Below are 17,580 nucleotides of genomic sequence, written 5' to 3' on the forward strand. Positions count from 1 at the left end.
TGCAAATAATCAGTTTTTGTTAATTTCCATTTAGTTTTCATTTCATAAGTGTCAATTATTTCATTTTTTTAAACTGGTTTGATATTTTTGCCTACTGTTAGATACTCATTTTTCATTCCTTATATGTATTTGTATAAGTATCACACAAGTTGCAACTTAAAACTGTTAATATGCATTGTTTTCATTGACCTTTATTTCTATTTCCTCGTTTCTTTTTAACCCATAATTTAGAAAATTTTTTAAAAATTCCACTAGGTGATATGTAAGTGGTGGTAAACTTTTTATCAATATCTAACTTTATTGCATTGTGATTACTGTTATATCATGTTTTTAGTATCTGTGATATTTGTATTGTGACCTATATATTTGATGAAAATTATTTAGCTATTCCATTTGTGCTTAATACAACTGTATATTCTAATTGTCAAAATTTAATGTATTTTAGTTCAAGATCATATATTGTTTTGTTCAAGCTTACTATATCTTACTGATTTTTTGTCTGTTCAGTCTATAAATTACTTTGAAAGACATTAACATTACCTACTACAATTTTGGATTTGTCCATTTCTCTCCTACACATTCCAGTTAATTTTTGCTTTATATTTTTTATGGTTACATTATGAAATTTATGTAAATTTAGCATTGTTATACATATAATCTATAAGTGTGCAGATCTAACAAAAGCATTATACTGCCTCCCACTAACATGTCAATACTAAAATGTTAATATCTGCATTTTAAAAAAATGTTCACATAGAGGAAGCTTTCTGATTGGGCATTCTATAATTAGGTATGTATCTTGAAGTAGGAGGTATGTATTTATGAGCTTGGAAATTATAATGTTTTAACTTAAGATTTTTCTTAAATTGTAAATATATTTCCTCAGACTTTAGGGAAGAAAAATGGAGAATATGTGTTAAAGTTTTGTTTAATTTTTGTTTTCTTTTTAAAAAGGCAATGTCTCTCTTTAATCTTAATAATGCTTTGTCTATGTTTAATGATACTGATACAGAATTCTTTTTTTGTACATGTACAGCACTGGGCATTGAACCCAGGGACACTCTACCACTGAGCTACATCCCCAGCCTTCCTCATTTTTTATTTTGAGACAGGATTTTACTGAGTTGCCCAGGCTGGCCTCGAATTTGTGATTCTCCTGCCTCAGTCTCCTGAGTCACTGGGATTACACACATGTACCTCTCTGTACATGGCCTGATACAGAATTCTTCTGGTTAATATTTACCTGGTTTACTTATTTCCCTAATTTCACTTTTTTTGCTGTTATATTTTATACATCTTTCTTATAAATAGCATATAAAATTTATAATTATTTTCAACAAATCTATTTGCCTTAACTGATAAGTTTATGCCATTTACTTTTATGGTGATGTTGATTTTTCTGGTTATTATTCAAATCTATTTACACTGCTTTATTTTTTTGTTATTTTTTAACATACCTATTTTTCTTATTTGCTTCCTTTATTGTATGAATCAAGTTCTTCTATTTTTTTTCTTTCTCATTAGTAGTCTGGAAGTCAAACATTCTATTTTTATTCTTTAAATTGCAACTCCTAAGTGTTAACTTTGGAAACAGGGATGCACGTTACAAAATGTCTCCACCCTTCACTATCATCAAATCTCTGAAGTCTCTAGCTTCCATCATCCTCTTGCTTTTACTGATAATGTTAGTCACTCTTTTAATTTTACTTTGCTTTTATACTTCCAGTGGTGTGCTGCAGCCAACTTGTACGGGCTCCCATGAGCTGATTGTTAAAATTTTTAGAACAGTAAGTTGTTAAACACTGCTATTATTAAAGATAAAATTATATAAACTTACAACTAAGTAAATTATGTAAAAGAACTACTCAAAACTCATCGTTTCCTAAATATTTTACTGTTATCTGTATTATTACAGTCATTTATGTCTATTTCATCTTTCTGGCAGAAACACTATATAACATTGTTCTACTGTACATTTCTTCCCAATTCACATTCAGAATGTCATATTGGTGGCTCTAAGTTGGCCATGATGGGAGTATTTACCCCAGAGAAATTTGCAAATGCTACAAATTAGTACTCCTCTCTTCATCTGCTCTGTAAGAGCCAGTTATGAAACATATTCCAGGACATAACTGCCATCCTACAATGGTTCTTATTGTTGCTATTTCATGTAGTCTATTTTATTTGCTCTTGCCTTCTAGGTCCAGTTTCCATTTTGAATGATGGTGGGCTTTACCTGATGCTCCCTGTGGATATTAAAGAAAAGTAGCTAAAGTTAAAGGATCATATGTTTATCTCTATCTCTGAGGCCTGCAGGGGTATTAATTAATGTATTTATTCCTGCTGGTTTTCAGGTCCTTCTATGTTCCTGGTCCCTAGTAAATTCCTTTTCTTTGAGAGAGAGCTTTGCATGAAACTTCAAAAAACAAAACAAAACTGTATTCTAAGCCAGGCACAGGGAGGCACAACTGTAATCCCAGTTACTCAGAAGGCTAAGGCAGAAGGATCACAAGTTCAAGGCCAGCCTGGGAAACTTAACAAGACCCTGTCTCTGAATAAAAAATAAAAAGGGTTGGGGATATGGCTTGGTGGCAGAGTGCCAAGAGGTTCAAATTTGTAAAGTAACCATCATTCTCAGGTTTTTACAAAAGAAAAGCTCTCAGATGATCTTACTCTGACTTCTTGCTGCCACCAGAAGTCTTCTTTAATAGGTTATAAATGTTTCCTTCATAAAGATTATATGAATTTTTATAGCTATTATAATTGGGATATTTTAGCTGTTTATATATAGAAAATCTATTTATATTTGTAAATTTATTTTATGATAATTTTCCTGGGTATATTTCTAATATTCTATTGTATTTCCACTGTGCTTTCTCTACATATATCATGTATGAATAATGAACATTTAAAGGAAAGGGAAAAGGAAAAACAGATAATACAGTAAAAAAAAGTAAAGGTCACAAACTCAAAATAAGGTAGTTCATTTTTCTTTCTGTTATATGGTCCACTTTGCCTAACACAATGTTCAGCAGACATGAATTGTTAATGTACCTAATTAAGAAAAAAGACATATCTGTGCTTCACAAACCCCTATTGTTTTACAAAATGAATTACAGAGACTAAAATATCAAGTTTATAAATTAAATTGCTTACGAAAGAATAAATGGATTATTTTTATATTAAAACATAAAAATAATAAAGAGTTTAACAAATGAAAGCCTCTCCTACAACTCTGCCTGATTTTTAATTAAGGGGACAATTCAGAAACAGAAGGGAAGTAACAATGGTACATAATTTTATTAAGTTAAAAGATCTTTTGGCATGCGATAAGTGGAGTCAAACTGAGTGATCTCTGACAACTGGTAAGTACCTTCTGTTCCAGGGTTAGCTGATACTTATGTCTCACTCTCTTACACTTGTTGAACCAGCTGTTCTCATCCATGATGAAGGGAGGCCCCACCTTCTCCGGAGTGCTGCTTCCTGAGCTGCCACTGCTGCCCAGAGTCCTGAGTTCTTCCTCATCACTGCTGATACTATCAGAGCTGGGAAGATCAGAGGTTAAAATAAAAGATGAAAGAAAGTGAAAAATATATTCCAATTTGATTAACATCCCTATATTTTTAAGCTACTAGTGAGTAAATCCAGAATATTTAGCAGTAAATACAGAATAATAATAATAATAATAATAATAGTATAATAAAAATAATACTTTAACTTCCTTAAAAAAATGGCAAGCTAGCATGGACTGCTGACTCCCTTTCACAAAACCAAGTCTAGAGATACTATAATTCAAGTGAGACCCAAAGAATAAGGAATTAATGTTAAAACCTGTGAGAATGTTCAGAGGAGAAAGAATGAATTTCCAGAGGAGAGAACCAGAAACTTCTTATGTGCTGGAAAGAGCTTTCTAGCAACATTCCTTTCCTTGGCTTAGGTGGATCACTGCCTGTCCAATCCCCACTGCCAGACAGAAAAAGAGCACTATCAGCTAGTGGCAGTGGGGTATACGCAAGGTAGTGTTCAAGGTCAGTTCCACTCTGGCAAGAAGATAAGTTTGGAAAAACCAGTCACTCCCAACCATTTTCTATTGGGAGAAGAGAGAGCCAGATGTACAGCAGAGAGAATATTCATTACAGTTCAAACTTTAAATTCTGTAGGACATCAGTTTGGCAGAGGAACAGAGAATAAGATTAAAAAATGAGAAAGGAAGTGGAGAGAAACGTGTGCTTGTGGCTGCCCAATTTAGGGTTTAAAATAATAACAATGATGACTACCCCTTGTGAAATTTTAAACACTGAATAACAGACCTAAAGTCTGCACAGCAACCACATACATTAAGAAAGAAATAGGGCTGGGCATGGTGGCACATGCCTGTAGTCCCAGTGATTGGTGAGACTGAGGCAGGAGGATCACAAGTTCAAGGTCAGCCTCAGCAATTTAGCAAGACTCTCTCAAAATTAAAAAATAATAAAAAAGACTGGGTATGTAGCTCTGTGGTAAAGTGCCCCTGGGTTCAATCACTAGTACAGAAAGAAAGAAAGAAAGAAAGAAAGAAAGATCGTTCAAGCAGTGCAAATTCCTCATTTATTTGGATGAATGGTATAGATACTAACTTAGATAATTAGATGTTGTTAAAATTTAATTCTTCATGTTAAAATTAATGGTGTAACAGTAAAAGAGAAATAGGGTATAAACTAATAGAGGCATAAAATAGGGGTAGGGGAAGAAATCAATCCAAATAAAGGCAAGAAAGATGAAAGGAAGAATGGAGAAAGAAATGCAGAAAAGAGAGAAGGTAGGATAGATATAAAGCAAAATATGCAATAGAAAGATATAAGTAGAGCTATATCAGTAAATATCCTAAGCACTTCACTTAAAAGGTAAAGCCTATTGGAGTAGATTTTTAAAATTCCAAATAGTATCAGTTTTTAAAAACCAAAAGGTTGAAAGCATTGTAATTCATAAACTTCTGGTGTGCATTTTCCCACATGTTAACAGCTGAAATTAGGGTATGCCCTGTAACTGATGATATTTAACTATTACTGTCAAGCCATTTGCTTATGTACTAATGTCTGAACTGAGATGCATTTATAATGGAAGGCATGTTAGACTATATGAAATAGTCTTAAAAGAGATGAAAATATATAATTATTAACTTAAAGAAAATTGATGAAACTCTATTAATATCAAACAAAATAGACTTTAAGGAATAAAAACATCATTACATATATATGGTTACTCCGTGTTGATAAAAAGTTCATTATATCAAGAAAATTTAAGAATTATAAACTTGAGTGTATTTAATGTTAGCTTCAAAAAATAGAAAGCAAAAATTAAAATTACCATAAGAAAAAACTGACTAATCAAATATCACAGTGAAAGAATTTAGTATATCATCTTTTAAAAGATTAAGCATATTAAAAAAAGAAAGAACACAAAATATTAGATCATAACCATTAACAAGCATGATCTGAATATAAGACCTAATCATTTGGAAAACTGATGAATTCTAGACTCAACAAATTTCAAGGACCTACCTATGAACATGCAGACCACATTTATTAACCACAGTAACAAAAAGCCCTGAAAATATCTGAAAACCACACTTCAAACAAACCTTGGTAAAAACACACATATATATGTATGTATGTGTTATACACACGTATGTGCTTATAAAAACATACATACATATTTGTGAAATATTTTCAACTGACCTAAAATAAAAAACAATTTATCAAACTTATGAAACATAAAGCAGGACTTCAAAGAATATTTACAGTCTATATACTTAACAGAAAATTTAATTATTGAAAAGATCTGTACAAATTTCAGAAAGAATACAGATAAGAACAGATAAATGGAATAGAAGGCAATGATACAAGAGGTAAAAAAATACTTTCAAAACATGAATAAAACTGACAACACTTTAGCAAAAATGATTTTTTAAAAAGAGAAAACAAAAATAAAAATTATGAACATTAAAAGTAACAAAACTACTAGTTAGTGCAGGAGAGATTTAAGATATTAAAAGAAATTTCTTTGAACATCATGATATAAAAGTTTGAAAATGTTAATGAAATAATTTACCAAAACTGAATTAATAAGAAACAGAAAATTGGAATGATCATGCAAATATGAATGAAATTAAATCAGTAATTTACAAAGAATACTTCCATCAAAGAAAACATGTGTAATGGTTTTACTAACTGAGCTCCATCAAATATTCAAAAAATGTTTCTGTAATTCCAAGTTTCTACAGAAAACAAAGAAAAAATTCTTCCCCAAAACTTTCACAGCATCACCAATATACCTTTTTCCCCACATATGTACTTTTTTATTGAACCTGTTAATATTAACAGAGTTCTTGCACTGGCAAACTATGACAGGGATACAAAGGAAAGAGTACAATGGATAGTCTCATCCGCCCATCCTAGGGTATATTAATGCTTGCTACATATGCATTTTGACAATTTCACAATCTTTTAAAAAATTAAGAGTTGGAATTTAAATGTGCTGTAGGTCTTCAGATTTCCAATATAGTATGCCACTTAATAAAACTTTTCATATCCATCTTAGTTCATTTTTCAATACCGTAACTCACAACAAAATTTTGTGAGATAAATGTGTACTTTTCCAGGATAAATACATGGTTACTTTTTAACATTTCAGTTTCTAAATGAAGTTTTCAGCTTAACCAAGATTCTCTTATTTCTTTTTCTTTTTTTCAAAATATTTATTTAGTTGGCAATGGACCTTTATTTTATTTATTTATATGTGGTGCCAAGAACAGAACCTAGTGCCTTGCACGCGCTAGGCAAGCGCTCTACCACTGAGCCACAATTCCAGCCCAAGATTCTCTAAGTTCTTGTTTAATCATCCCCCCTTGGCTGCCTCAGCTATTCATCCAAATACATCAGAAGCAGGCATCCTACCTGCCACCTCAAAGAATGCTGATATCACTGCCCAGAAGTGGCTGGCAAGTCCTGTCAGGAGATCCTGTAGCACTCCTATGATCCAGTTTCTGCACTGACTTATCAAGACTGAACTCCTATAAATGCTCCCTCACCAGGACAGTTTTACTCATCCATGTGCTTCACTCTGGCAACTGCAGGTCTGCAACTCCTGTATTTGGCAAAGGTATTTATTATAGAGAAACCCAGACCCTGATCAAGAGGTTACTTACCACTATGAAATGTTTCTACTGAACCCAAGATACAAAACTAGGAAACTGCCAGACTACCTCATTAGGTGGAAATAAACTTTTTGGTAATCCTAGGATCTTCCTCAAGTCCTTTTAAGGACTAAGTACTACACTTACACTTACACTTAAGTACTACAGTGTAAAATAATTACACTGTAATTATTTTAAATATGAGCTACATCACTGTCTTTCGTCCCTGCCTTTCCAAATGAACACTTTAAAAACACACCAAAAGATTGATAATTCAGCTCGTTGGTAAAACTACTGCATCTATAGAAACTTAAATACCAGAACATTTGGGCACAAGTATATAACTAATTCTTATTAAAGATCACACAAGACCATGAAACTTAAATAGGTTTTAGGTGAAGTTTTTCGTGTGTTGCTTTGAATCTTTAAGGACAGATCACAGAATAATCCCTTAGTTCCCATGGCTGTTCACTCTACAATTTGGACCTGATTATAGGAAGCTTTAGCAGCACCTGAAGCAGAGCCTCCAGCATCTACTGCCTTTTACATCAAAAGTTATTTGGCTCCACCCTAGGGAAGAGCAAATTCAGAAGTTTCACAATTCCAATGTATATTTCAGGTAACTTACTTAACCAAGCAATATGCTCTGTCAAAGAACTTACTCAAGTCAAAGCAAAACAAACATAAAAAGGCCCCAATGTGGAACACTGAAAAAGCACTATTCAAATAAAAAAATTACTGAAAGAAACAAGATTATTCCCTCCCCTCTCCTTTTCCCACTTGGTGGACATATTTAGTTACTTCAGACTGTGACTAAAAATTTAAATTATAAATCACAGCCTTATTATACAGATGATCTGCACACATCAGTTCTTTTGAAAGCTGCATGTTCCAGGAAGTCTAATACAGTCAGAGATTACTACAGAGAATGCCTCAGGGTGGTGCACAGGACAGGCTAATTCAGGTCACTTAAATCTTCATTTTACAGCAGATCAGAACCCAGCTGGCAAAATTTAAGTACGATTTCTGATATGAGTCCGGTTGAGGTGGTTTCAAGGTTCGCATCAATACTTTATTAGCTGGAACCTATGAAGTCCACACTTAGTGCAGCACACCTGAGATAGTCAACCCTTTCCAAGACACAGTACATGAGCACAGAGAGATTTCTGAAATGACTACCAGAGGGAGGAGTTTTTTGTTTGTTCTCTGTTTTTGTATTTGTGGAGCAACCATGAAAGAACATTGTGGAATCGTGTTCACACATTTATATAAAAATGAAAATCCCCTAGATCCTTCATACATGAAGGACAGTTCTGACACTTTAAACTTCCATAGTGGATCAGGGCTGGCCACTTAAATCAAGTGTCTGCCTTGGTTGCTGTAGATTCAACAGAGATTAGACAACAAATGGCTGTTGGTGATTGTTAGCTGTGGTCTAATCACCTTGGATAACTGTACTGGGTGTGGCTACTTTTCTGATTTCCAACTAGTTGACTGAAGTTTAAAGGCCTGGTTTTGGGTTCTGGTACTGGGGATTGAACCCAACAGTGCTTTACCACTGAACTACATCCCTAGTCCTTTTTATTTTTCATCATGAGCAGCACTAAGTTGCTGAAGCTGGCCTACAACTTAGGATCCTCATGCCTCAACTTCCTGAGTAGAATCACTGGGATAAGGGCTTTTTCAAAACTTCTTCCCTACCTCTATATTTGTATTTACTACTTCAAAGTTCTTCTCCAAATTCTTTACCTTTCAGATACATGCTTGGTGGTGGACTGAGGGATGAGAACTACGTATCCTTAACTAATTCTTGTGGTCCCTGTGTTTACTGGTTGTAGTTAGCCTTGGCCCCAGGAGGCCTACACACACCATTAATCATTGCCAGTTCTGAGGTTTCAGTAACAATTACTAGAGAAGGAACTCTTTTATTCCAGAGACCTGAGGATTGTGTCACATTACCACCACCTCTATTTTTCTCTCAGTTATCTCTGGATTGTCTCTTTTCATTATCATCTTCTGTCTTTTCATTTATTTGCATTGCCAGAACTGAGTAAACAGTAATCAACCATTTTTTGCTCAAATTCTTTCCACTCATCTTCATCCTTGTTTTAGCTTTGGTGGTGGCCTGCCTCCGACCCTGTCCCAGTAGAGCCAGTAAGCTCTTGAGGCTCAAGAGCTAAAACAAAGGGTCAAGGCAGCTGTGCACTCCAGATGCAGGAAAGAGCTATGCTCCATCCACTGACATGGCTTAACTGAGTGGTAACTGTAGGCAGGCAGGGTGTGGCTGGAAGAGGTAGGTCACTGGGGACATGCTTTGAGGGTTTATATTTTGTCCCTGATGAGCAGAGCTCTCTCTGCTTCCTGGCTGCCATATCCTGAGTACTTCACTCCACCACACTCTTCCACCAAAAGAGCACAACAAAACTGCTGGATGTGGTGGTACATGCCTGTAACCCCAGAGACTTGGGAGACTGAAGCAGAAGGAAAACAAGTTCAAAGCCAGCCTTGGCAACTTTTTAAGGACCTAAGCAACTTGGTAAGACCCTGTCTCAAAGTAAAAAAAATAAATAAAATAAAAAGGGGCTGAGGATGTGGCTCAGTGGTCAAGTGCCCCTGGGTTCAATCCCTGGTACCAAAAAAAAAAAAAAAAAAAATCAAAGCAACTGTCCTACATCATTCCCCCCAGACATTATGCCCTAAATGCCAAAAAGAGCTGGGTAAGAAACTAAAAGATGAGACATACCTTACACTAAAATCAAAGACTTATATTTACTTTGGTGAAACATGCAAATACCAATATCTTCATTAAGAAGAAAATACATCTCAGGGGTTTAATATATATGTGTTGATTAAATCTCTACAAGTTATAGCACCTCCCCAAATAAATACTGTTCTATAATGAAAAATAACAGGCTCCTATCCCCTTTCTGCCTTCCTGCAATCAAATTCTTAAGGGACAATAATGTTTCTTTACTCTTGTAAATTATCTCTACTACTATTGATCATATACTAATTTTTTTTATTTTTCAGACATTATCTATTGACCTTCTATCATATTGCTTTTCTTAATAGCTACTATTATTAGTTAAATCAATAACATTTTTATTTATTATAACAATGTAAATGTTACTTAGGAAGAGATACATCATTGTAATATTTTTCTTTCTTGTTAGAAATCAGAAAACAAACATTTGCTTTTCAGAGAGATTCTAATTTTCTTCCTTTTATCAATTTTCCTTTATATTCCTCCATATATGTTTTCAAAAGCTTTGTCTTATCAAGAGCTTGTAAGGTCTTTCCAAGGTGCCTTTCAGAGTCCCTCCATCCTCTTCTACTGTGAGTTGACTACTTCCTGGACTTGCTGTCATCCTAGGCTGTCACCCTTTTCTCAGCACTCTACCACCTGTAACTGCTCTATCTGGGCCCTGTTTCTTCCTTGGTTTATTCCTTTTTCAGGCTGAAACAGCTTCTAAAAACTATCTAAGAAAGGTAACATGGGAGACTACTGGACTGGTTCATGACTAAAAATTCCTGCAATCTACCTTTGACCTTGAGTAACTACTTGGCTGATTACAGAGCATTAGACTAGGGGCTGGGGAGATAGCTCAGATGGTAGAGTACTTGCCTTGCACACACAAGGCCCTGGGTTCAATCCCCAGCACTGTAAGAAACAAAAAAAACAGAGTATTAGAATAGATGTTATTTTCCTTTACTGTTTTGAGAGCCTTAATTCAGTATCTTCTAAAATGCTGTTAAAAAATTCACTTTCCACAATACACATTATGTTTTTTTCTCTGAGGAATTTTCTCTTTTCCTTTTTCTATGTCTGAAATTCCACTATCATTACATAACCTTTTAAACTTACTGTACTAAGAACTCTGAAAATTCTAAGTCTTTCAAAATTCTGCCTTCCTGATGGCGGAATTAGGCCGTTTGGCTTCAAGTTCTACTTTTTCCAGCACAATTCCCTTTACGTGGGAAGGTCTTCAGGGCTGTGCCCAAATGGGCTTTCTTGTAACCTTTATCTTGCCACTTTCTGTCCCAGCCAAAACTATGGAGCTTCCTGGCAGTTCGAAGACTGTGATGCTTGCCCATCCTGCCAGTGTCAAGGGGCTGAGCAAAAGAACTGGAAAATTTTCTTGACCTTTACCTTTAATAATTTCTGCCCTTCTTTCTTTTTAGACCAGTTACTAGTAAGATGTTCAACCACTTGGATTGATTCTCTATGCCTTTTTTATCTCACTTTTCCCATTGTTTTGCCTTCATTTTAATCAACTTTTGAGGAAATTTCCTGAATCTTAGCTTCTAATTTTCAATTTGAATTTCCTAATGTATGTTTAATTTTCAGAAGAATCTTCTTGTTCGCTACTTAATTCTTAAAGAATCTTAATCTCATTTTAAGGATGGAAGTGTCCCCAAAATCATTCAAACTACTAATGAAGAGGTGTTTTTTTTTTTAAAGTCTTTTTTATGTTTTCTGCATCATTGCTGTTTTCCTCATGGGTCTTGATAGTTTCAATGAATTCCCATGTTTACATCTGCATGCCTTCTCCTAGCCTTACTATAAGATGCTTCAAGGATTCCACAGGATCAATGACCCCAACTAGTTCTATTCTCATTATCATTCTTTTGACTCTCTTGCTCCACCCTGTTATATGACTTAATTGCTTGTTATGTGACTTATTTGGCTTGCTCCACCCTGTTTATGTGACTTATTACTTCTATATTCACTTTTTTATTGAACATTTTATTGATCATATCTCTTTAACCTCATCTATACCTTCTCTTCATTCTCTCCAGCACACTCCCCACTATGGGCCCTCAAATACATCAGACATTCTGTTGCTTCAGGGCCTTTGCACTCCCTCTGCCTGGGCTGTTCTTTCTCTATATATTTATATTCTTGTTACCTCAGCTTTACTACAATATCATCTTAAAAGGAGGCCTATCCTAACCACCAATTTAAAATTACAATTTATCCACCCACATTATCCTATCCTCCTCCTCTATTTTGGTTACAACATTTATCACTGACAAACTATACATTCTATTTATGTAAGAGACAGGAGGGAATTTTTATCTGTATTGTCCACTGCTTTTCCCTCAGCATTTAGAACAGTGCTTAGAACATAGTAAGTATTCAGTATATATTGGTTGAATTTCCTACTAGCCAATGATGACTTTCCTATTCTCCATGTTTCTGTAGATTCACACATTTATTTTTACATATAATTTCAACAGAGTAGCAGGAAATAGAGAAGGTAAAAACATGTGTTCAATCCATAGTTCTTAAAAAGTCCCACTTTCTGTAAGCTGCAGTCTAAATCAATCAACTTTGGGTTCTGAGAACAAGATTTTTCAATGAACATTTACCTTTGAGCATATATGTTAATTTGAAATATATGTTTGGTTTAAAAATGAGAGAAGACTGGGATTTAGTTCAGAGGTACAGTGTGTGCCTAGAATGCATGAGGCCCTAAGTTCAATCCCAAACATTAAAAAAAAAAAAAAAAAAAAAAAAAAACCCAAAAACAAGAATTAAGGTACATTTTCAATTAATAGTTAATGAGAGAGAGAATTATGCAAGAATACTAAAATTTAAATGCTCAGTTTCCAGATATTCAGTAAATGACTGCTCATAAGAATAAAAAGGAATAATAAGAAAGTTCCTCTTAGACAACGAAGAGAATAAATACCCCATCCTTTACCAGGTACAAGTATAACATTTCATAAAATATTATTAATGCTCATGATAACTGCATAAAGTACTGCTCTATTATTTCACAGATTATTTGAACAAATATTCATTTAACAAAAGAAGAAAATGAGAATAAGAGATGATAATTATTTGATTCAAAATCCGCTAATAAGGGGAACTGGTATTACACAAAATTTTTTTGACAAAATCCATTGCTTCTCAATTTCAATGACTAAAGCTATAGAAATAAGGTAAATGGGTGGTAAATAAAAAACATGACTATGGGTTGATGCCAGGTAATGGAGGGTCTTTATATTTTGTTAAAATTTAGTTATTTCATCCAATGGACAATGAAAATTTGTTATTCTTAAAGGTGTTTTAATTCTAAAAGAAAGAAACATTGCAAATAATTTTAGTAGAAAAATGATATTCAAGAATTTCAGGAACCATTTGATATTTTAAAGAGTAAAATATTTTAAAAACCTATATTAAAGCAAAGAAATAAGTATTAATACAAAAGAAAAATGGCTGACTTTTAATAAGAAATCTTTATAATTCTTCACTATTCATAATTGAAGGAAAGACTCCTTATCAATTAAAATTTTATTTTTAATAAAGATATATAAAGGATAAAAACAGACTGTAAAATTTCTAGCCTGATAAATCTTGCTGAAATTTCTGGAAATATAAGCTCCTTTAAAGAAATATTTTTTTTTTTTTTTTTGGGTGCTGGGGATCGAACCCAGGGCCTTGTGCTTACAAGGCAAGCATTATACCGACTGAGCTATCTCCCCAGCCCCTAAAGAAATATTTTTAATCCTATAAATATGCATTAGGAAATCTAGAAGACATTCATTAATTCTCAAAACACAAATCTATGGCATGTCCATTATATGCTAAATACTAGTCTAAGCACTGGGTACAGAAAAGTGAACCAAGGCCAAAGTCCTTGCTTTTTTTGGAGACTACCTTCAGGGAAAGAAGACAAATAAGCAATACACCCCAAGTTAGACAGCAGTGATCTTTCTGGAAAAAATTAAGGAGGGAAGGATCACAGGGTGGATGGGATGCTATTTTAGGTAGGAAGTTCATTGAAGGCTTAATTAGTAAGGTGATATTAAGCAAGGTTTTATAGGGAATGAATCATGAAAATATCTGAGACTTTTGGGGGGTGGGTATAGAGGATATAAAGAACAGAAGTCCTAATGCAGATGTGCTTACTATACTAAAGAAATAACAAGGCCAGTGGTCCTAGAACACAGTGGAAAAGACAGCAAGAAGCAAGAGATGAGGTCAGAGATATAGGTATCAGAGGTCAGCTCAACTAAGGTATTTCACTGTTTGCTTTGATTCAGACAAAAAGAACTACTGGAGACTTTGAAAAGAGGAATATAATAATCTGATTTATATTATAAAAGGATCACTCTGGCTGCTCCATGAAGAATTAATTATAGGAGCCAGAGGGTAGATATATGGATACTGTTGCAAATCTCTAGGTTTAAATTCAAGTAAAGATGCCAAAGTATTTGCAGACAGAGGCTATGTGGGTTATAGCAGAGAAAAGTTAAGGAGTTCTCCTAATTTTTCACCATAAATAACCATAATTATAGAACTATTATTCTTAGAACAGAAAAAACTACAGGTAGAAAAGTTTATGGAGAAACCAGGAGCCTAATTTTGTACATGTTATATTCAAGGTGCTTATTACACTTCCAAATGAAAAGTGTCAAGTTATCACCTGGATGAATTAGTTAGAGTTTAGGTGGTATCCCAGGTAGAAGCACATATCTGGGAAAGAATGGCATATAGACAGTATTTAAAGTCACGAAATACTGGAGGAAAAACTACCTGGAGAGTGACAATACACAGAGCAGATGTTTCAGGACTGATCTGAAATACTGCAACATTTTGAGGCTGGGAGAAGAAGAAACACCATTGAAATAGAGTGAGAAGGCACAAAGAGGAGAAAAACCAGAGGAGTTTTGAAGGAGTAATCTCACTGGTCTCCTCATCCGACTTAAATCTGGCAATGAGCTGTGACTGCCTACTTCAGCAGGAGGAGTTTTTTTTTTTTTTTTTTTTTTTGAAGCAGGGGGTGGGAATTAAAACCTAATTTAAATAGTTCAAGAGGAAATGGAGGCCAAAAGCAACAAATATGGAAGCATATTTGTAACAAAAGGAGAGGGGAAAGAGAGAGAGCCAGAAATAAATGTGGTGTTAAGAAAGTCTTGTTTTTGTTTGTTTTTAAGACAGAGAATGTAACAACAGGCTTATATGCTGATGTGATATTATGATATATAATTTTTGGCTTTTGTCTTGGCTCATAATTTCCCTTGTTATTTCCAAAATGATGAGAGCAATAAAGTTAAAGTACCTGGGCTTTTGTCCTTGGTTCCTGAAGCCAAGAACAATAGCTTCAGAGCAATAAAGGAGAAAGACAGTCTTCTGCTATGATGTCAAGGGACTTTAGGACTCAGAAACAAAGTCTCTTTCTCGCTGATCTTCTTCTGCCCTCCTTTTCTCCTGTGGTAGAAACTGGAATTTCTCTTCCTCAAGGTTGGTCACAGAAACTAAAACTATGCCCCAACCGTTCCCTGCCTTTTGTCTTAGAGCTTGCCTAAAGCAGTTCTCCGACCTGACTTGTCCTATAATGTCTCCAATTCAGAAGAGGTCTTGCTCCATGTTTCATACTTGCGGGGAAAGAATGCCACACAGAAAGGCCAAGGAGACTCTGTTAAGATAGGCCTCATTGTGTTTCCCTACTCTGTTATCATCAGATATTACTCTTTGTCCAATTCCACATCAACATGGTTGTACGAATTTCAGTCATGCCTAAGTAATGAAGTCTCCACAAAACTCCACAAGGACAGGTTTGGAGAGCTTCTTGAAGGCAGATCACATGGAGGTTTACAAGAAGGTAAATGAGAACCTGCCCAAGTGCTCTGGGAGGGTGGTGCACCCCAACTCCATGGGGGCAGGACAGATCTTCCAGACCTTGTCTTGTATATCTCTTCATCTGGCTATTTATTTGTATCATTTAGAATATCCATTCTAAGAAGCCAGTATATTTAAGAAAGTTTTTCCCTGAGTTCTGCGAGCAAATTTACGAGGCATGAAGACAGGATTGTGGGAACCCCAATTTTTAATCAATACATCGGAAGTCCTAAGTCCAGACTTGTGATTGCCTTCTGAAGTAGACAGTGACTTACAGAGCCTTATCTCCAGGTGGACAAGATCATAATTAAATTGAATTAGAGGGCACCCAGCTGGTGTGCACTGCAGAACTGCTTGCTTCGTAGGTGGTAGGGAGAAACCCACATACATTTTGGAACAAACAGAAGTGATCTGTTGTGAGGGTCTAGTAGGAGAAACTGACTGTCTTTCCACTATGTCCTCAGAGTTTAATATACAGAACTAGGAGAGAGGGGTATTTAATGGAAGGGAACAACTGCTGATATGACCTCTCTGGAGGGCAATTTTACGTTGTATTTCAAAAGCTTTAATAACACACACACACACACACACACACACACATACACACAAATTTATTCCAGAAATCCCCCTTCTATTATTTTGATTTAAGGAAATAATCATTGCCTGGGGATGACAGTGCACCCTGAAATCCGCTACTTGGCAGGCTGAGGCAGGAGATCACAAATTAAAGTCCAGCCTGGGCTACTTAGTGAGACCTTGTCTTAAAATAAATGAAAAAGGATTGGGGATGCAGCTCAGTAAGCAGGGGGGAAGAGAATAAGGGGAGGAAGAGGGAAGGGAGGGAGAAAAAAGTGAAGGAGGAAAGGAAGAAAGGGAGGGAGGGAGGAAAGGAGGAAGAAAGAAAATGAAAGGACAGAGGAGAGAAAGGAGAGAGAGAAAGAAGGAAAGAAAAATGAATGAATCATGAATCTACATAAGAAGATACAATTACAAGGATGTTAACTATAACACTGCATCTAAGGACAAATAACTGAATACACCCTAAAAGTCCCCGAATAACTGGGCAAACATCCTACATAGACAATGAAATTCTAGTCACTTTAGGAAAGAATGTAGAAGGACAGTTAATAACATGTATAACTGTTCACTGTAGAGTTTTAAAGGAAAAAATCAGTACATGCATTAATATTTAAAATTTTTATCAAAGAAAAAGTATATCTAAATATAGAAAAGGCTGGAAAACTATCTTACAAAACATTAACAATGTTTCTAGAAGTTGTTTCTTTCTTTTTTTCCTTTCCTTTTTCTTTTTTTGGTACCAGGAATTGAACCTAGGGGCTTTAACCACTGAGTCATATCCCCAGCCCTTTTTTTTTTGTAAACAAATGGGATACATGTTGTTTCTCTGTTTGTACATGGCGTAAAGGCATACCATTTGTGTAATCATAAATTTACATAGGGTAATGTTTGATTCATTCTGTTATTTTTTCCCTTTTTAAAACTATTTTTTATTTAGAGACAGGGTCTAAATTTTGGAGGCTGGCTTTGAATTTATGATCCTTCTGCCTCAGCCTCCTGAGCCACAGGGCATATGCAAATGCACCCAGCTAGAAGCTATTTCTTGAAGGTAGATAATGGGTGTCTTGTTTTTCTTTCTACCTTTCTGTATTTTCTAATTTTTCTTCAGTGAATACATATAACTTTCTATATAAATTATAGTAATTTGGGAGGAAGGGGAGAGTCTGATGATTTCTTAAAATTAGGAACCTAACTG

General features: G+C 34.9%; 1 protein-coding gene across 4 annotated transcripts in view; it reads right to left on the bottom strand.

Moving 5' to 3' along the window:
• The window catches only part of RUNDC3B (RUN domain containing 3B), a 151,425-nt gene that overhangs the window by 60,908 nt on the left and 72,937 nt on the right, over window positions 1–17,580 (bottom strand). For all 4 annotated transcript variants that reach the window (XM_079151713.1, XM_079151715.1, XM_079151716.1 and 1 more), the window contains one exon: window positions 3,374–3,545. In XM_079151713.1, the coding sequence (XP_079007839.1) occupies window positions 3,374–3,545 (172 nt within the window). The remainder of the gene's footprint in view (window positions 1–3,373; window positions 3,546–17,580) is intronic.

The sequence above is a fragment of the Sciurus vulgaris genome (genome assembly GCF_902686455.1).
Source record: "Sciurus vulgaris genome assembly, chromosome: 8".
Lineage (NCBI taxonomy): Eukaryota > Metazoa > Chordata > Mammalia > Rodentia > Sciuridae > Sciurus > Sciurus vulgaris.